Here is a 19,015-nt window from a genome sequence, read left to right as displayed (position 1 = left end):
TTTAACAATCATACACACCCATGAAAATCTGATTTTTTTATTGAAATAATATTACTGTTTATTAATTGATATAAATAGGAAACCCCACAGATTTCTGCCCAGGCTGATGTGCCAGAAAGAATGAAGAAGTAATGTGGGTGGAAAGGCAACATAAACTGCAAAGAGACAAGAAGGAAAAATTGAGAGAAGACAGGAGAAAGTAGAAGAGGAAACAGATGGTTTCAGGGGAGCAGAAGAAGAGGAAAAAAGAGGAGCGATAGTGAAGAAACTTGAGCAGGAAATTTGACACACATCAGTCTTACAGGAATGGCTGTCAGGGAAAGGTTACACAGCACACCTGGCCTCCCAACAGCAACGTTGCTGCATTACCAGGAGGGAGATAGGTAGGCACAATGCAGTGGAAGTTCAGCGCTGCACTGGCAGTGGGTATTCATTGGTCCATATGACTTTTAGACCATCTCTCTCCCTTCCACTAAATGGCAGTGGCACCACTGCCAGTACAACTGAAGTATGGCAGCCTTCACTGCCAACCACTCTTTCTGATTTTTATTTTACTTTTTATTTTTTAGTTGTTAACTACATCTTTACACTACCCATGGAACTAAATTTTGCTGCCAGTTTTTGTAATAGATGCATATTTTTACCCACAGATTGGTTCTGTTCCATTTCCTTATAAATTAGTTTTTTAATGAAAAGAACACTCACAAAATACATATGTTAAGATGCATATTCAGAATACATATTAGAGGAGTGATATCCTGATATATTAGAGGAGTGATACCCCTTCATGGATCACTGCCTTGCCGTGGCGAAGGGGCTTGAAGAACTCAGAGAAGCTATGAACTATGCCGAGCAGGGCACCCAAGATGAACAGGTCATAGTGGAGAGTTTTGACCAAGCGTGATCCACCTGGAGGAGGAACCGGCAAGCCACTCCAGTATCCCTGCCAAGAAAACTCCATGGACAAAGACAACAGGCATATAAAAGATATGACGCTGGAAGATGAGCCCCTCAGGTCGGAAGGCGTCCAACATGCTACTGGGGAAGAGCGGAGGGCAAGTACAAGTAGATCCAGAGCTGATGAAGCGGCTGAGCCAAAGCCGAAAGGACGCTCAGTTGCGGATATGCCTGGAAGCGAAAGGAAAGTCCAATGCTGTAAAGAAAAATATTGCATAGGAACCTGGAATGTAAGAACCATGAACCTGGGTAAGTTGGAGGTGGTCAAAAATGAGATGGCAAGAATAAATATTGACATCCTGGGCATCAGTGAACTAAAATGGACGGGAATGGGTGAATTCAGTTCGGATGACCATCATATCTACTACTGTGGGCAAGAAACCCGTAAAAGAAATGGAGTGGCCCTCATAGTCAACAAAAGAGTGGCGAAAGCTGTACTGGGATGCAATCTCAAAAATGATAGAATGATCTCAATACGAATCCAAGGCAAACCTTTTAACATCACAGTAATCCAAGTTTATGCACCAACTACTTGTGCTGCAGAAACTGAAATTGACCAATTCTATGAAGACTTACAAGACCTTATAGAAGTGACACCAAAGAAGGATGTTCTTCTCATTATAGGGGATTGGAATGCTAAAGTAGGGAGCCAAGAGATAAAAGGAACAACTGGCAAGTTTGGCCTTGGAGATCAAAACGAAGCAGGGCAAAGGCTAATAGAGTTCTGTCAAGAGAACAAGCTGGTCATCACAAACACGATTTTCCAACAACACAAGAGACGACTCTACACATGGACATCACCAGATGGGCAGCATCGAAATCAGATTGATTATATTCTCTACAGCCAAAGATGGAGAAGCTCTATACAGTCAGCAAAAACAAGACCTGGAGCTGACTGTGGCTCAGATCATCAGCTTCTTATAGCAAAATTCAAGCTTAAACTGAAGAAAGTAGGAAAAACCACTGGGCCGGTAAGATACAATCTAAGTCAAATCCCTTATGAATACACAGTGGAAGTGAGGAACAGGTTTAAGGATTTAGATTTGGTGAACAGAATGCCTGAAGAACTATGGATGGAGGCTCGTAACATTATACAGGAGGCAGCAACGAAAACCATCCCAATGAAAAGGAAATGCAAGAAAGCAAAGTGGCTGTCCAATGAGGCCTTACAAATAGCGGGGGAGAGAAGGCAAGCAAAATGCGAGGGAGATGGTGAAAGATACAGGAAATTGAATGCAGATTTCCAAAGAATAGAAAGGAGAGACAAGAAGACCTTCTTAAACGAGCAATGCAAAGAAATAGAGGAAAGCAATAGAATGGGAAGAACCAGAGATCTGTTCAAGAAAATTGGAGATATGAAAGGAACATTTCATACAAAGATTTCCATAATAAAGGACAAAAGTGGAAAGGACCTAACAGAAGCAGAAGACATCAAGAAGAGGTGGCAAGAATACACAGAGGAATTATACCAGAAAGAAATGGATGTCTCGTATACCCCAGGTAGTGTGGTTGCTGATCTTGAGCCAGACATCCTGGAAAGTGAAGTCAAATGGGCCTTAGAAAGCACTGCAAATAACAAGGCCAGTGGAAGTGATGGTATTCCAGCTGAACTATTTAAAATTTTAAAAGATGATGCTGTTAAGGTGCTACACTCAATATGCCAGCAAGTTTGGAAAACTCAGCAGTGGCCAGAAGATTGGAGAAGATCAGTCTACATCCCAATCCCAAAGAAGGGCAGTGCCAAAGAATGCTCCAACTACCGCACAATTGCACTCATTTCACACGCTAGCAAGGTTATGCTTAAAATTCTACAAGGAAGGCTCAAGCAGTATGTGGACCGAGAACTCCCAGAAGTGCAAGCTGGATTTAGAAGAGGCAGAGGAACCAGAGACCAAATTGCAAACATGCGCTGGATTATGGAGAAAGCTAGAGAGTTCCAGAAAGACATCCACTTCTGCTTCATTGACTATGCCAAAGCCTTTGACTGTGTCGACCACGGCAAACTATGGCAAGTTCTTAAAGAAATGGGAGTGCCAGATCACCTCATCTGTCTCCTAAGAAATCTCTATGTGGGACAAGAAGCTACAGTTAGAACTGGATATGGAACAACTGATTGGTTCAAAATTGGGAAAGGAGTACGACAAGGCTGTATTTTGTCTCCCTGCTTATTTAACTTATATGCAGAATTCATCATGCGAAAGGCTGGGCTGGACGAATCCCTAGCCGGAATTAAGATTGCCGGAAGAAATATCAACAACCTCAGATATGCAGATGACACAACCTTGATGGCAGAAAGTGAGGAGGAATTAAAGAACCTTTTAATGAGGGTGAAAGAGGAGAGCGCAAAATATGGTCTGAAGCTCAACATCAAAAAGACGAAGATCATGGCCACTGGTCCCATCACCTCCTGGCAAATAGAAGGGGAAGAAATGGAGGTAGTGAGAGATTTTACTTTCTTGGGCTCAATGATCACTGCAGATGGTGACAGCAGCCACGAAATTAAAAGACGCCTGCTTCTTGGGAGAAGGGCAATGACAGGCCTAGACAGCATCTTGAGAAGTAGAGACATCACCTTGCCAACAAAGGTTCGTATAGTTAAAGCTATGGTTTTCCCAGTAGTGATGTATGGAAGTGAGAGCTGGACCATAAAGAAGGCTGATCGCCGAAGAATTGATGCTTTTGAATTATGGTGCTGGAGGAGACTCTTGAGAGTCCCATGGACTGCAAGAAGATCAAACCTCTCCATACTGAAGGAAATCAACCCTGAGTGCTCACTGGAAGGACAGATTGTGAAGCTGAGGCTCCAGTACTTTGGCCACCTCATGAGAAGAGAAGACTCCCTGGAGAAGACCCTGATGTTGGGAAAGATGGAGGGCACAAGGAGAAGGGGACGGCAGAGGACGAGATGGTTGGATAGTGTTTTCGAGGTTACCAGCATGAGTTTGACCAAACTGCGGGAGGCAGTGGAGGACAGAGGTGCCTGGCGTTCTCTGGTCCATGGGGTCACGAAGAGTCGGACACGACTAAACGACTAAACAACAACAACAAATCCTCTTTTTCAGCAAGCAGAAAAACCACTGGGAGCAAAGCAGAGAAGAGTACTGGAAATTCCTGGCTCCTCGCTAAATTTACAAAGCTATCAGGACAGGAAAGTTAGCAAAATTTTACAAACTGGGAAATCAAAATAAACATTGGTGAGGCAGAATAAAATGGAGCAGGATAGGGGGAATAAAAACTCTAATGCAGTTATCCTGAGTTATTTGAACAAAGAGCACACCACATAAACTTTAAGAGTTAACCTGAAATTCATAAGAGCCTTTGTAAAAATGTAAATTGGTTGCAAGAAAAAAGAATGACAAGTATGAATATTTTTATCAAATAATATAAATATATATAGTTATATTATGCTTGCTTTTCTGCTCTGTAATGTGTGATCTCTGCCCAAACACTTCAGTATTAGTGAAAAAGAGGTATTATTGCCAGCTTTCAATGAACAGTAATATCTGCTATATCATACCAGGTATTTTCTCCCTCTACAAACAAAAAGGACCAGATTCCAAAAGATTCCCTAATAATTTTTCTCTTTATTATAATTATGCTCTTTCATTTATGGCTCAGACTCAGCCTCTTTCGGTCTGTACTGAAAGTTGCCTACCTGGATCTAGCAAGAAAGTGAAGGAAGGAGAGCCATTTTGTTGCTACGATTGTACTCCATGCCCAGAGGGGAAGATTTCAAATATGGAAGGTAAGAAATACACACAGAGGCCTGAATCCACTGTGCATTACTTCGACTCAGCTCCCATTGAAATAAATGCAAGACATGTAAATATGCTTAAGTTAGTCTGGATCAAACTCAGAACAGCTGTTAATCAGAGGAATATGCACATAACTCAATAGGTTAATCATTTAATGCTTAGAATGTTAATGAAAGGTTATGGAGACTTCTAATTCTGTTTGCCTAGAGAATGGCAAACTCTACCACATTTAGCATACCTATAACACCCTAAATAGATGACCACATCATTTTCATTGCAGCATCCCTCTCTTCACTCTGATACTACTTTAGATTCATGTAACACTTAAGCAATTATACTCAGCCCTGTAGACATTTTACAATATCAACACTGACTGTATTATTGGAATGGGCAAGTGAAAAGGGAGCAACTATGGCATGTTGTAGAAATTAATGGCAATAAACATCTTTCCTTTTCCAGATATGAATGACTGTAATAAATGCTCAGATGAAAACTATCCTAGCAAGAGCCAAGATACATGTGTTCCCAAGGTTATAAGCTTCTTGTCTTATGAAGAAACCTTAGGCATTACTTTAACCTTCCTTGCTCTTTGCTTTGCTTTGATCACAGCACTGGTGCTGGGAATATTTCTAAAGAACCACAATACTCCCATCATCAAAGCCAGCAACCGAAACCTCACCTACACTCTCCTCATCTCCCTACAGCTCTGCTTCCTTTCCGCTTTATTGTTCATTGGCCAACCTGAGACCGTGACATGTCTCCTCCGACAAACTGCTTTTGGCATCATCTTCTCAGTGGCAGTTTCTTGTGTGCTGGCAAAGACCATCACTGTGGTTCTGGCTTTCATGGCCACCAAACCAGGTTCCAGGATGAGGAAGTGGGTGGGGAAAAGGCTGGCCTCCTCCATTGTTCTTTCCTGCTCCCTGACTCAAACTTTCATATGTTCTGTGTGGCTGGCAACCTCTCCTCCATTCCCAGATCTTGACATGCATTCACTAGCTGAAGAAATTATACTAGAATGTAACGAAGGCTCTGTGACAATGTTTTACTCTACCCTTAGCTATATGGGCTTCCTGGCAGCTGTGAGTTTCACGGTGGCTTTTCTTGCTAGGAAGTTACCTGACAGTTTCAATGAAGCCAAGTTTATAACTTTTAGCATGTTGGTCTTTTGTAGTGTTTGGCTGTCCTTTATTCCCTCCTACCTTAGCACCAAGGGGAAATACATGGTGGCTGTGGAGATCTTCTCTATCTTAGCCTCCAGCTCTGGTCTGCTGTGTTGCATCTTTGCCCCCAAATGCTACATTATTCTGTTGCAGCCTCAACTGAACAACAGGGAACAGCTAATAAGAAGAAAAGAATGAAGTTTTTATTGTGAGTTATTTGTTATGATATATTAGTGTATGTTTATCTTAGTTTTTTGTAGTGTTTATCTTTTTTCCAATTTACTTGAGCACGAAAGGGAAATATATGGTAACTGTGGAGATCTTCTGTATTTTAGCCTCCAGTGCTGGATTGTAAGGCTGCATTCCCCCCACCCCCAATACCCGATTCCTTTTTGCAAGCAAGCATGTGTATTCTGTGGCTAATACCCTCTCTCCCATTCACTGACCGAAGAAATTATACTAAAACATAACAAGGGGTCTGTCTGTGTCTATGTTTTACTCTGCTCTTGGCTATATGACTTTTTTTGCCAGGAAGTTACCTGACAGCGTTACTGAAGTCAATATGATCACTTACAGCATATTGATCCATTGCAGTGTTTGGTTGTAGACCCAAGCTGTTAGGAGTCTAGGTTCCCAGACTGATAACATAGTAAACATACATAATTAAAAAGGAGGATTTAGTGCAAAAACAAGCAATTAGCTCTGGACTGCTCTAGCAAAGCATCCAGCATCACCACTAAGTTGACCCTTCTAAGGAGTCCTTCCTACGTCTACAGAAGATATTGAACCTGTGACCCTTAGATTTCTTGTTTTGTTTCCTGTCTAGCAGCCTTCCTATTCGTCTATGTCTTGGGCTCCTTGGGTCATCTGCAGCCCCGTCCTGTGACGAAAGGCTGTTTCTCTCACTTTCCATTCCTGTTTGTGCTTCCTGAGAGCTTTGGCTTGGTTTCAGCCTGCTCTCAGCTACTGCCTTATCAGTCTGCCTTTCAAGGTCGTGAGGAGGCAAAGCCTTCAGCTGTCGGTTTTCCTCTGCCTGAGTAAAATCCAAGCCTCTCTGATCCTGTCTGCTTTCTGCAGCCGGCTGCAAACCTACACAGGGAGCTGGCGTATTCATGACACAATCACAGTGTGGGGACTCGAAGGGGTGAGCTGATAAGTGGTGGACAAACTGGCGCAACAACTTTCTGAGATTGAAAATTGCCACAACTTGATTGATTAGAGATGTAGGTAGGCTTTGGTTTAGACATTGGGTGTGCATCCTGATTATATAATAATAATAATTTATTATTTATACCCCGCCCATCTGGCTGGGTTTCCCCAGCCACTCTAGGCGGCTTCCAACCAAATATTAAAAACAATACAGCAACAGGAATCAAAAAATTCCCTAAACAGGGCCGCCTTCAGTTGTCTTTTAAAAGTAAAATAGTTGTTTATTGCCTTGACATCTGCTGGGAGGGTGTTCCACAGGGCAGGCACCACTACTGAGAAGGCCCTCTCTCTGGTTCCCTGTAACCTCACTTCTCGCAGGGAGGGAAGAACCAGAAGGCCCTCGGCACTGGACCTCCATGTCCGGGCTTCATGATGGGGGTGGAGACGCTCCTTCAGGTATACGGGACCGAGGCCGTTTAGGGCTTTAAAGGTCAGCACCAACACTTTGAATTGTGCTCGGAAACATACTGGGAGCCAATGAAGATCTTTCAGGACCGGTGTTATATGGTCTCAGCAGCCACTCCCAGTCACCAGTCTAGCTGCTGCATTCTGAATTAATTGCAGTTTCCGAGTCACCTTCAAAGATAGCCCCACATAGAGTGCATTGCAGTAGTCCAAGCGGGAGATATGCACCCCTCTGGCAAGACAGTCTGTGGGCAGATAGGGTCTCAGCCTTCGTACCAGATGGAGCTGGTAAACAGCTGCCCTGGACACAGAATTAACCTGCGCCTCCATGGTCAGCTTTGAGTCTAAAATGACTCCCAGGCTGCGCACCTGGTCCTTCAGGGGCACAGTTACCCCATTCAGGATCAGGGAGTCCTCCTTACCAGCCCACCCCCTGTCCCCCAAGAACAGTACTTCTGTCTTGTCAGGATTCAGCCTCAATCCATTAGCTGCCATCCATCCTCCAACGGCCTCCAGACACTCACACAGGACCTTCACTGGTTCTGATTTAAAGAGAGGTAGCGCTGGGTATCATGCTCATATTGATGAACACCCAACCCAAACCCCCTGATGATCTCTCCCAGTGGCTGCGTGTAGATGTTGAAAAGCATGGGGGAGAGGGCGGAACCCTGAGGCACCCCACAACTGAGATCCCAGGGGTCTGAACACTCATCCCCCACCACCACTTTCTGGACACGGCCCAGGAGAAAGGAGCAGAACCACTGTATAACAGTGCCCCCAGCTCCCAGCCCCTCAAGACAGTCCAGAAGGATGTTATGGTTGATTGTATCAAAAGCCGCTGAGAGATCCAGCAGAACTAGGAAACAACTCTCACCTTTGTCCCTAGCCCGCCAGAGATCATCGACCAGCACGACCAAGGCAGTTTCAGTTCCATGGTGATGCCTAAATCCCAATTGGGATCACATGGGGACATTGCAGTCTAGGGATCTTGGTCACACATAACATCTGAAAGCCATGGTGGCAGCTCCTATGCAGAAAGTGAGCCCTGTGAAATCAATATAGATTTACAACAGGAGTTTCGGGGAGGTGACAACTCAGAGGCAGATGAGGGGGGAAGTTGGGAAATAATGGGAAAGCCAGAGCAGCAGCTGGCTGGCATACTGACATTAGAAAACATTCCAGACCCACCATCTCCCAGAACCCGGCAAGCCTTAAAAGTAGGAGAGCAAAGAGCTCAAAGACAAAGGGCAATTAGCAGTACCCCTACAAGGAGGTGATGATGATGACGAATGAGGAAGTGGGAGAGACAGGGGGTGGAGTTTCACTTGGAACAACATTATCCAAGGGGCTGGGTTCTATAGCCTCTCTGTGTAAAGTTTGAAATAAAAAAGGACTGTAAGAAACTTTCTCTTGGACTTTATACTTTCTGGGTAACCAGGAGCCGGCGATAGCATCCTGACAGGGACAAGAATGATTTCTCAGCCAGCTTCTTGAAGGAGTCTAATGATAGCTTGCAGTTCTCAGACCCAGCAGGAATAATAATTAAAAAGTAATCTCAGTCATGAATGGCCTGATGTAGCCCTGTTCTGTGTTTCATTGTCCATTACAAAAAGGTGCTGAATGTTTTGAATGCTGCAAATGCGGTGGAGCAACCAATGAACATGGATTTGTTGAAGAACTAATTGTCCTGAAACTTGAAACACAATAAATGAAAATCCTTTGAATGCATGGGGAGAAGGCAAAAGGTGGTTTCAATATCGCACTTTGCCGTGATGGCACCCAACCTACACTTTCTGATCAATTTTACTTCATTGTCCATGGCTGGGTATCCAACGAAACATAGTTCAGGTGCTAAACCTCAGTTACTGGATCTTTCCTTTTTCTTGAATATTGAATCTAGTGTCCATTTCTTGTTGTGGGACATTCCAAATCCCACTCTCCCTTCCAGTCTATCTATCTGAGAAAGGTTCTGGTCAAAATATGCAACAAACAACTTCTCTCAGTTTCCCAACTTTAACTTACCGTATTTTTCTGTGTATAACACAAGGGGTTTTTTTACCCCAAAACTATGTTTAAAATTGGGGCTCGTCTTATACACGGATAGTGCAAAGTGGTGATGGGCAATTGTTGGGAGCCACAACCAGGAGATTGTAAGTGGCGAATTGCGGCTGCTAATTGGTGTCAGCAGCAAGGGCTGCTGTCGATTGGCTGCTCCTGCGGCAATTGGAAGGGCGATTTGTGGCTGCTGTCGGCAAGCATGCAGATGATATGTGGCTCCCGCAATGTGTGCGACTTTGTGTGCTGGTTGGGTGACCGATTTTCAGCAATCCCCCCAAAAAAAGCTCAACAACTCTGATCAGTCTCCCCCCCCCCAAAAAAAAAAAAAAGCTTAACCAGTCTTGGCAACTTCTTTCATTTTCTTAATTTTGAGTCCCCAAAAATAGGGGGGGGTATACACAGAAAAATATGGTAATTACTTTTCACTTAACAATTAACTACACTATTGCTTTGTCAAAAGGACAGTAATTAGTTCTCTTATTCATTCGACCCCCCCCCCCCGTGGAATTTCAGTGCCCATTAGCAAAACAAAGAGCAAAGACTGCGAAGGATGTCATAAATAAACCTAATACAATTTGGAGGTAGGGAGAGGGATGGGGAATAGGCAAAGGTCCACAGCTCTAATCTTAGATATTGTAGGCTTCAAATCTATCGGGGCAGGGGAAGTAAAATGTTCAACTGCAGACAGTTTAATGACTGTGATGCAGAGGAACATGGGGGTTTTCTAGGTTGAGGGAAGATTTGTCCTATACTGACAATGATGGTTTAGTCATCTTTTTGCTGGCCCTATTTCCTCACATGTTGTGTGCACCTAATGTTGTTCAGTGTCGTATCTGTTATCCACAGCCTTCAGTTCATAAATACCACCAGAAAGGAGACCTCATCATTGGTGGCATTGCTTACCATGCTGGTATTGTTGCCAGTAAAATACTCTTCGAGGAAGAACCCCTACCAACACTGACAGAGTCATTTGTGTAAGTCCTTAATGATTGTTTGCTTTTCTCTCTGTATTTTGTCACTGGCAACACTAGAGCTGCAGAGCTCTGACTTTCAGGTTTGGACTGCAGGAAAAATTTAGTCCATTAAGTCAGGGATAGCCAATGTGCTATCCTTCAGAGGTTGATGAACTACAACTCCCATCAGCCCCAACCAGCTAGGTCAGGGATTATGGAAGCTGTAGTCCAATGATCTTTGGAAGAGAGCACCACAATGGCTACCCCTGATTTAACGGGACATAGATAAAAAAACTTTTTTCACATCAGCACTGTGAATGTTTCTACATATATTGTATGTGTATGTGTGTGCTTGTACAAGTCACTTTACTTATTTTTAAAAAACATTCACTTTGCCCCCTTTATGTTTCTTTCTTCTTCCATCAAATGCTGCACCACAACTTACTGTAGGGAATTGGTTTTATAATAAACACCAGTTTAGCTATTTGTGCTTCTTTATTTTTTTATGAGCCTATGGAGCTCCCTGCCACAATAATTCAGATTTCCTCAATGGGACGATTTACCACTGCTACTATTCCCCTTAAAGTGCCTTTAAAGCATCCGATTAACTTGCTCTAATAGCTTTAGTCATAAAATGGACACCTAATCTTGAGACTGAATTAACTATTCACTAGGATTTTTTTTATGAAAGGTACATAATGGGGTACTGAAATATAAAGTTATATGTGCTTGACAACAGTTTCTAAAGAAATACATGGTTACTGACCCCAAGCTCTATACAGTTTTTAGCTCAGGCCAAATTCTCTAAATCTCTACCCCAGCCAAATTCACTCACAACCTAGTCCAAGTCTTGGGAAAACCCAGTTTGCATAGCCTTCTTCTGGTAAGATATATATAGATAGATAGATATATATAGGGCAGCCTCTCAGGACTTACAGCCACCTGTTGCCTTCTTCTGACCTTCACAAGAACAGTATGTTTGTGCATTGGGGATTAATAACTTAACATTCAGGCCTTAGCTATCCACTTTCATCTCAGCTTCTCTGACTTGGGTCTCACACATTCCTCTTTCCCAACTGAACATTAACCCCCAACTGGCAGTTAACTGCCCTGCTTATGTAGAATGAGAATGTTACTAGTATGACTGTAAATTAGTGTGTTAAACAGCACCTTTAAAAGATGGTGGAATTGTAGAGTTGGAACAAAGTCTGTGCTCTCTGCAGGGATGTTAGCAACTGCAGTATCCCTGACAGATGCCATTCAGCCTCTGCTTAAATACTTCCAGTCAAGGACAGCTCACCACTTTTCAAAACATTCTCTTTCACTCTGAAGGAGTGATTAATAATACGACGTTTCTCCTAATGTACAGCTAAAATCTGATTTCTTGAAATTTTCAATCATTACCCCTAAGTCTTCCTTTTGACTCAATATAGAGAATATGTCTGCTCCACCTTCTGCATGACAGCTTTTTGATATTTTACTAAAGCTATACTGCCTCTCTAAAGGATTCCCTTTTCAGTCTAAACATGCCCAGCTCACTCAAGTTTTCAGGTTAGTTCACTTTAGGAAATTATCTCTACAAAGATACCCTACTCAGATATTATATGGAGTGTCATGCTTTGAACACATATGGAACAAACTCCATAAGAAAGGGAAATTGCAAAACACACAAAAAAGTATAGATTTCCTACAAAAGAAACACATAACTCTTGATAAAGTATGATAAAGTTTTTCAATATTAGCAGTACAGGGGAAGGCAGCAATATTTTTATTACAGATTTATACGGGCATTTCTTATTTCTTAGTGCTTCAAAAAAGGGAATATATAGATACTGAAATAATCAAGTAATAATAAATAAATGTGGTGCAGAACAAAGGGGCAATAGTTAAACTAAATACCTTTCTGATCTAGAATACTACTCTCATTCTAGGGTAGTGCCTAAGCATTACCAACATTCCGTGGCCTTGGCCTTTGCAGTAAAGGAGATCAATGAAAACCCTCAGATTTTACCCAATCTCACTTTGGGCTTCCACATCTATGACAGCCATAACAATGCAAGGAGGACCTATCATGCCACATTGATACTTCTATCAGCACTGGAGAGATTAATCCCTAGTTATCTTTGTGACAAACAGAAAAATCTAATAGCTGTCATTGGGGGACTGGACGCCCAGATTTCCACTAATGTGGCAACTCTCCTGAATAACTATAAGATTCCATAGGTAGGACAGTTGTGTGTGATTGCACACTCACTATGGGAATTTGTCTTATACTGCCTTGATCCTTTCACATTTACTATGTGTACCTTGGAAATAATGAGGTACACTTCACATCTGCAATTAATCCAGAATGCAGCAGCTAGATTCGTGACTGGGAGTGGCCACTGAAACCATATAACACCCATTCTAAGAGACCTACATTGGCTCCCAGTACATTTCTGAGCACAATTCAAAGTGTTGGTGCCCTAAACAGCCTTGGCCCAGTATACCTGAAGGAGCATCTCCACCCCCACCATTCAGCCCAGACCCTGAGTCCAGCGCCAAGGGCCTTCTGGTGGTTCCCTTCCTGCGAGAAGTGAGGTTACAGGGAACCAGAGAGAGGGCCTTCTCAGTAGTGACGCCTGCCCTGTGAAACGCCCTCCCATCAGATGTCAAGGGAATAAGCAACTATCTTACTTTTAAAAAGACATCTGAAGGCAGCACTGTTCAGGGAAGTTTTTAATGTTTAATGCTGTATTGTGTTTTAAATATTTAGTTGGGAGCCACCCCGAGTGGCTGGGGAAACCCAGCCAGATGAGCGGGGTATAAATAATAATAATAATAATAATAATAATAATAATAATAATAATAACTCAGTCTTTAGTCTGCTTAGTCTTAGTCTTTAGTCTGCTGCTGGTGATTGCTCTTGGTGCTACAGTTTGATTTGCTTTGGTTTTTGGATTGTTTTTAATTCAGGGTGTCTGAGATTTGTATTTGAAAACTGTCAAGTATTATTTTATCACAGGAAGGTGGAGTTTAAATAATGCAATAAATAATAAATGAAAATGCTCTTTATGGTTCATTCATAAAAGTAAAAAGTGGGATTTAGGACCCTATTCATATAATCCATGTAAGATGGAACCCCACTTTTCCAATAACGCTTGGAACAGGCAACAGGGAAAGGTCAAGGGGTATAGGGCTCACTATTTATTGTGGACACCCAAGTAGACACAAGGGCTTCCATCAGCAGATCCATAGATGGCTTCCATCAACAGAGGAAACAGCACTGGATTCCATTGTAGGTGGGTTGTTTCAAACACTTCATGATACAATATAAATTCTGCTATTATTGTCTTCTATATGCCCCCCGGGGTGGCAGGTGGCGCTGTGGGTAAAAGCCTCAGCGCCTAGGGCTTGCCGATCGAAAGGTCGGTGGTTCGAATCCCTGCGGCGGGGTGCGCTCCCGTTGCTCGGTCCCAGCGCCTGCCAACCTAGCAGTTCGAAAGCACCTCCGGGTGCAAGTAGATAAATAGGGACCGCTTTCTAGCGGGAAGGTAAACGGCGTTTCCGTGTGCAGCTCTGGCTCGCCAGAGCAGCGATGTCATGCTGGCCACATGACCCGGAAGTGTCTTCGGACAGCGCTGGCCCCCGGCCTCTTGAGTGAGATGGGCGCACAACCCCAGAGTCTGGCAAGACTGGCCCGTACGGGCAGGGGTACCTTTACCTTTATATGCCCCCCATCCAATCTCTTTTTAGCTCATATATGGCTCTGTTCCATCAATGAATGATGGACATTCATTCTACCAGATGGTCCCACATGAAGCCCTTCAAGATACAGGAATTGTCTCTTTGCTTCTGTATTTCGGGTGGACATGGATTGGGGTCCTTTTACTGAATGACGGAAGTAGTGATAGACATTTGCAAACAGTATTGCCAACGTTTTCCCAGAGAGGAATTTGCTTTGCCTTCATAAAAAGAGTCCCCACATTAACATCTGATGCTGAAGTGAACAATATCCTAGAAAATGGAGCAAAAATGTATAACGAAATAATGGACAGCAGCACCAATGTAATTGTGTTTTATGGAAAATCTAATTCCATGACATTTTTGAGATGGCTCCCATATTATTCAGGACATGAGCCACGTCTACGGAAAGGCATAGTGTGGATAACAACGGCTCAAATGGAACTCACTTCATTGGTTTATCAAAAATACTGGCAAACAGAAATATTCAATGGTATGCTGTCTTTCACAATCCACTCTAATGACCTACCAGAATTCAAACAATTTGTTGAGAAACGAAATCCTTCCAGCACAAAAGAAGATGGTTTTATCAGACAATTCTGGCAAGAGGCCTTTGGCTGTGTCTTCCCCGATGCAGATGTGGAAGAAGTGATGGGCAATATTTGCAGTAGTAAAGAGAAGCTAGAGACCCTTCCAGCACCGTTTTTTGAGATGAGCATGACAGGCTACAGCTACAGTGTGTACAATGCTGTCAGTGTTGTTGCTCATGCTTTACATGACATGTCCTCATCTAGACTCAAACTCAGAGCAATGGAAGGCAGAGGAGGACCGAAGTGGCAAAAGCAACAGTTTTGGCAGGTAATAGGCACAACAACATCATGCTGTATAACAGAGTTCTGCAATTGCACTGCAGTAGAACCCAATCAGTGTAATAAAACTTGCCAAACCCACACCCCACTCATCTTTCATCCTTCATCTTCCATCAACTAATATTAAAAGTTTTAGGCCTTGAGGGATGACTTTCTTGGCCATAGAAGTGCGAAGTAAGGGAAAAATATCCTCCAGGTCTAACTTTCATGGCAGCAGGCTTCCCTCTGAGCCATCCCCAATGCGGGCGTTAAAATCCCCACATAATAGAATTCATGCATCTGGGAAATTCACACTTATTTGCTCTATAAGAGTTGTTAGCTCTGTCCAAATCCTAACCGTCACAGCTAAGGTGTGTGCTGGAGGAAGGTAGATGTTAATACAGAAAAAAGGGCCTCCTGCCACTGCACTAATTTGTAGTGGCAAGAAATCTTCATAAAGGAGACTGGACTCCACAATGCTGATTTCACCAGCTAGATCCAGTGAGATAAAGGTGGTAGACCCCCCACTTCCTTGACCCTTTGTATGCCTCTTGAATCCTGGGAGACTATGCTGGTAGTATTCCTGCAGGTGAGGTGGGTGGGTAAATTGCAGCCAAGTTTCTTGCAGGCAGAGAATATCAAATTTCTGTTGGAACATAGTAGATCTTTCTTGTTGTCCCACCCTGCCAAGTTCCAGAGAATATGAATATCTTTCTGGGTTCTGCTAAGTCAATACTGGGAGTTCTCAGGTGGTTTCATTGTAGCACCAATGCCACTGTCACCAGCTTTTGACCTTGAAAATGCAAGGGTTACTTTTGCTACAGGTCTTTTCTGGAATTTTCAAATGTCAGTTTCCCTTCCCTAGATGAGAGCCCTCTGCATTCAGTCAAATTCTTAGGCTGAATCTGTGTGTTATTGGGGAAGATAACAAATGCTGGCATCTCGGCTCTCCATCTCACCCTGCCTCTCCTACTTTGTTTTCCATTTCTGGACCCTGCAGCCTGGTTTCTATTTTGTGCTGTGGGTCCCCTGTTCCTCTGTCTATTCTCAAGCTTTGTTAGTACTAAAGCAGCCTATTGGCTTATTGTCAGTGAATAGAGAATAGTATTATGAGTTGTTGTCTTTGTCCATGGAGTTTGAGACAACAACTCATAATACTATGAGTTTTCCCAGTAGTGATTTATGGAAGTGAGAGCTGGACCATAAAGAAGGCTGATCGCCAAAGAATTAATGCTTTTGAATTATGGTCTGGAGGAGACTCTTGAGAGTCCCATGGACTGCAAGAAGATCAAACCTATCCATTCTTAAGGAAATCAGCCCTGAGTGCTCACTGGAAGGACAGATTGTGAAGCTGAGACTCCAATACTTTGGCCACCTCATGAGAAGAGAAGACTCCCTGGAAAAGACCCTGATGTTGGAAAAGATGGAGGGCACAAGGAGAAAGGGACGACAGAGGATGGGTTGGTTGGATAGTGTTCTCAAAGCTACCAGCATGAGTTTGACCAAACTGCTGGAGGCAGTGGAAGACAGAAGTGCCTGGCGTGCTCTGGTCCATGGGGTCACGAAGTGTCGGACACGACTAAACAACTAAACAACAACAACATTATGAGTTGAAGGGTGCTAGATCCCTCTAAATTCCTGATTCCAGTAGGGTTTATTATTTAACCAATGCTTGGGGTCTTAACCTGGGTGCCAGCAAATGTAAAAATATAAGACAGGCCAGGTTCCTGAGTTCAGGAAATGAACTGGGAGAAGAGCCATTAAGGAGGAAAGTATTGGATGACTAACAAAGCAAAGACTCTGTGTCAGATGGCTCTTGGGAGGGGGTCCTCTTTCAGCTCTGAGATAGATAGCAGAGACTTAGCAGGATTGAATTTAGGATTGCACTTGGGGTTGATGTAAGCTAGCACAAAAATGTTGCAGGCTGTAAGTGGTGGCAAGCTGGAAGGGAAAATGAGCATGTTTGATTTCTGTTTGAACCTGAGGCTGCAGCTATGGGAGAAGCAATACCCTTTTGGCATGTGATGCTGGGAATCCCTCCATCATAGGCTCAGGATGTATATATGTGTAAATAAACCATATATTGTAAAGACACCACAGTTTCTGCTGTGCCTCATTTCCCAAAATGTTTGCCATGGATATTGTATTTCATTTTGCAAATCACTTTGAGGGTTGGTTTGTGCAAAATTTGTAATAAATCTGAAATTAATAATAAAATATCATCATTATGATTATCCTTGTTAACATGTTGCCCCTCTTCTTATCTCTGTGTCATAAAGAGTGAAAAATTCCCCCCAAAAAGAAAAACATACACAACATTAGACCTCAATATGATCCAACTTAAGCCTTTTTTAAACTCTTGCTTTTCCCTATTCAACCTAGCTCCATCACTTTCTCAAAAGTGTCTCGTTTAACAACAGCGGTGGGGACAAGGTTGCCTTTGACCAGCATGGGGAGTTAGTAGCTGGATTTGATGTGATCAACTGGATTGTTTCTTCAAACCAAACTTTTCATAGAGTGAAAGTTGGGAGGGTAGATCCCAACCAAGTATTCACTATCAATGTGGAAGCCATAACGTCGTACAGCTGGTTTAACCAGGTAGGGCCCTATTGTCAGCAATTTGAAAATACATCAAATTTTGAATGAGCATTATAAACACCTATAAAATATTGCCTTTTAAAAATGGGGTTTCACAAGCTCCTATGGTCTTGTCTTTGTCAATTGAGGAGTCTGAAGGAAACTTAAATTGTCACTCTATTGATTTAAATAGACAAAAAATCACTATCTATGTCATTTAACATTCAACCAAGCTCCATCCATTCTAGTTAGTAGATGCTATTTTAAAAGTGTGTCTATAACTCTCATGCATCTGATCACAGCATCTATTTGCAATGTCCAATTGTGTATGAACACCCAAGCTTTATAAGTCTTAGATAAACTACTTGTTAACAGCCCATACAGGAAACAAAGTACAGTGTTGATTTATGGAGAACTAGTCGATTTTATAATGTAAAAATTGCAAATATAGGCATTATATGGTATATATTGTGTTAATTTTTGAAAAATCACAAGTGATGGTAGCATTGACCTCATCTATACATTACTGAAAGGAGGCATTACTTTAGTAGCATATGAAAAGTTGCTGAAAATATAAGAATTCCATCCCCATTATTCACAACATGATAATTCTGATCTCTCATATATGGATTAGTCACAGCCTGTGACTTTGTGTTCTGAGAGATGCCATCCTGGTTCTAGGAAGAAAGTGAAAGAAGGGGAGCAATTTTGCTGCTACGATTGCATCTCATGTCCTGAAGGGAAGATCTCAGCTCAGGAGGGTAAGAATTATGAGTATATGGAACAGAATTACAAAACTGAATCACTTTGGTTAAAAGATAGAGTGTGCGTGTAAGATTATGGCTATATCAGATTTTCTCCTCTACAGTGCTTGAATTGTGATTGAATTTTTTGATACAGTGGGATTTGGAGGGAGCTGTTACTGAAGAAGAAACAACCTGGTGTTTGTGATCATTTGCCTCGGGTTTTTCACAACAGATTCCATCAGTAAAAATGACAATGCCTTCTGAGTATTTAGACAAGATGTAGTTCTGGTGATATCAAAGGCAAGGTTGAGGTTCACCCACTAAATGGGTGTCTCAATTGTGGTTTTCTTGTTCCTCTTCAGTAGTTATTGACAGAAGAAGACGAGCATTTAGGAAGGTTGTGAACTATTTTTCTGGACTTAGCTGCTTCCAACTTTCATTTATTTGTCAAATTGACTATTGTAATCTACTTTACTTGATTCTGTTTTGAACAACAGTAGAGAGAGTTCTACAGACGTTGTGTGATGGCATCTGGCCTGACTTGGTGCAAAACTCCACACTGGCAAATAAACTTCTCTGCCCCACCTCCATGTGTAGGGCTGTAGATGTGATGATGGTCCC

At 42.6% G+C, this 19,015-nt stretch overlaps 1 protein-coding gene across 1 annotated transcript in view; it reads left to right on the top strand.

The window, feature by feature from the left end:
* The window catches only part of LOC310830461 (vomeronasal type-2 receptor 26-like), a gene marked incomplete at both ends in the record, with an annotated part of 44,056 nt that extends 37,983 nt beyond the window's left edge, over positions 1 to 6,073 (top strand). Inside the window, 2 exons of the mRNA XM_083710239.1 lie at positions 4,576 to 4,702; positions 5,172 to 6,073. Coding sequence (XP_083566365.1) covers positions 4,576 to 4,702; positions 5,172 to 6,073 — 1,029 coding nt within the window. The remainder of the gene's footprint in view (positions 1 to 4,575; positions 4,703 to 5,171) is intronic.
* Positions 6,074 to 19,015: the final 12,942 nt, after the last annotated feature.

This window comes from Podarcis gaigeae (genome assembly GCF_964106915.1).
Source record: "Podarcis gaigeae genome assembly, chromosome: 13".
NCBI lineage: Eukaryota > Metazoa > Chordata > Lepidosauria > Squamata > Lacertidae > Podarcis > Podarcis gaigeae.
The sequence above is the reverse complement of the archived record's forward strand: the minus strand, read 5'-3'. Positions and strand labels throughout refer to the sequence as shown.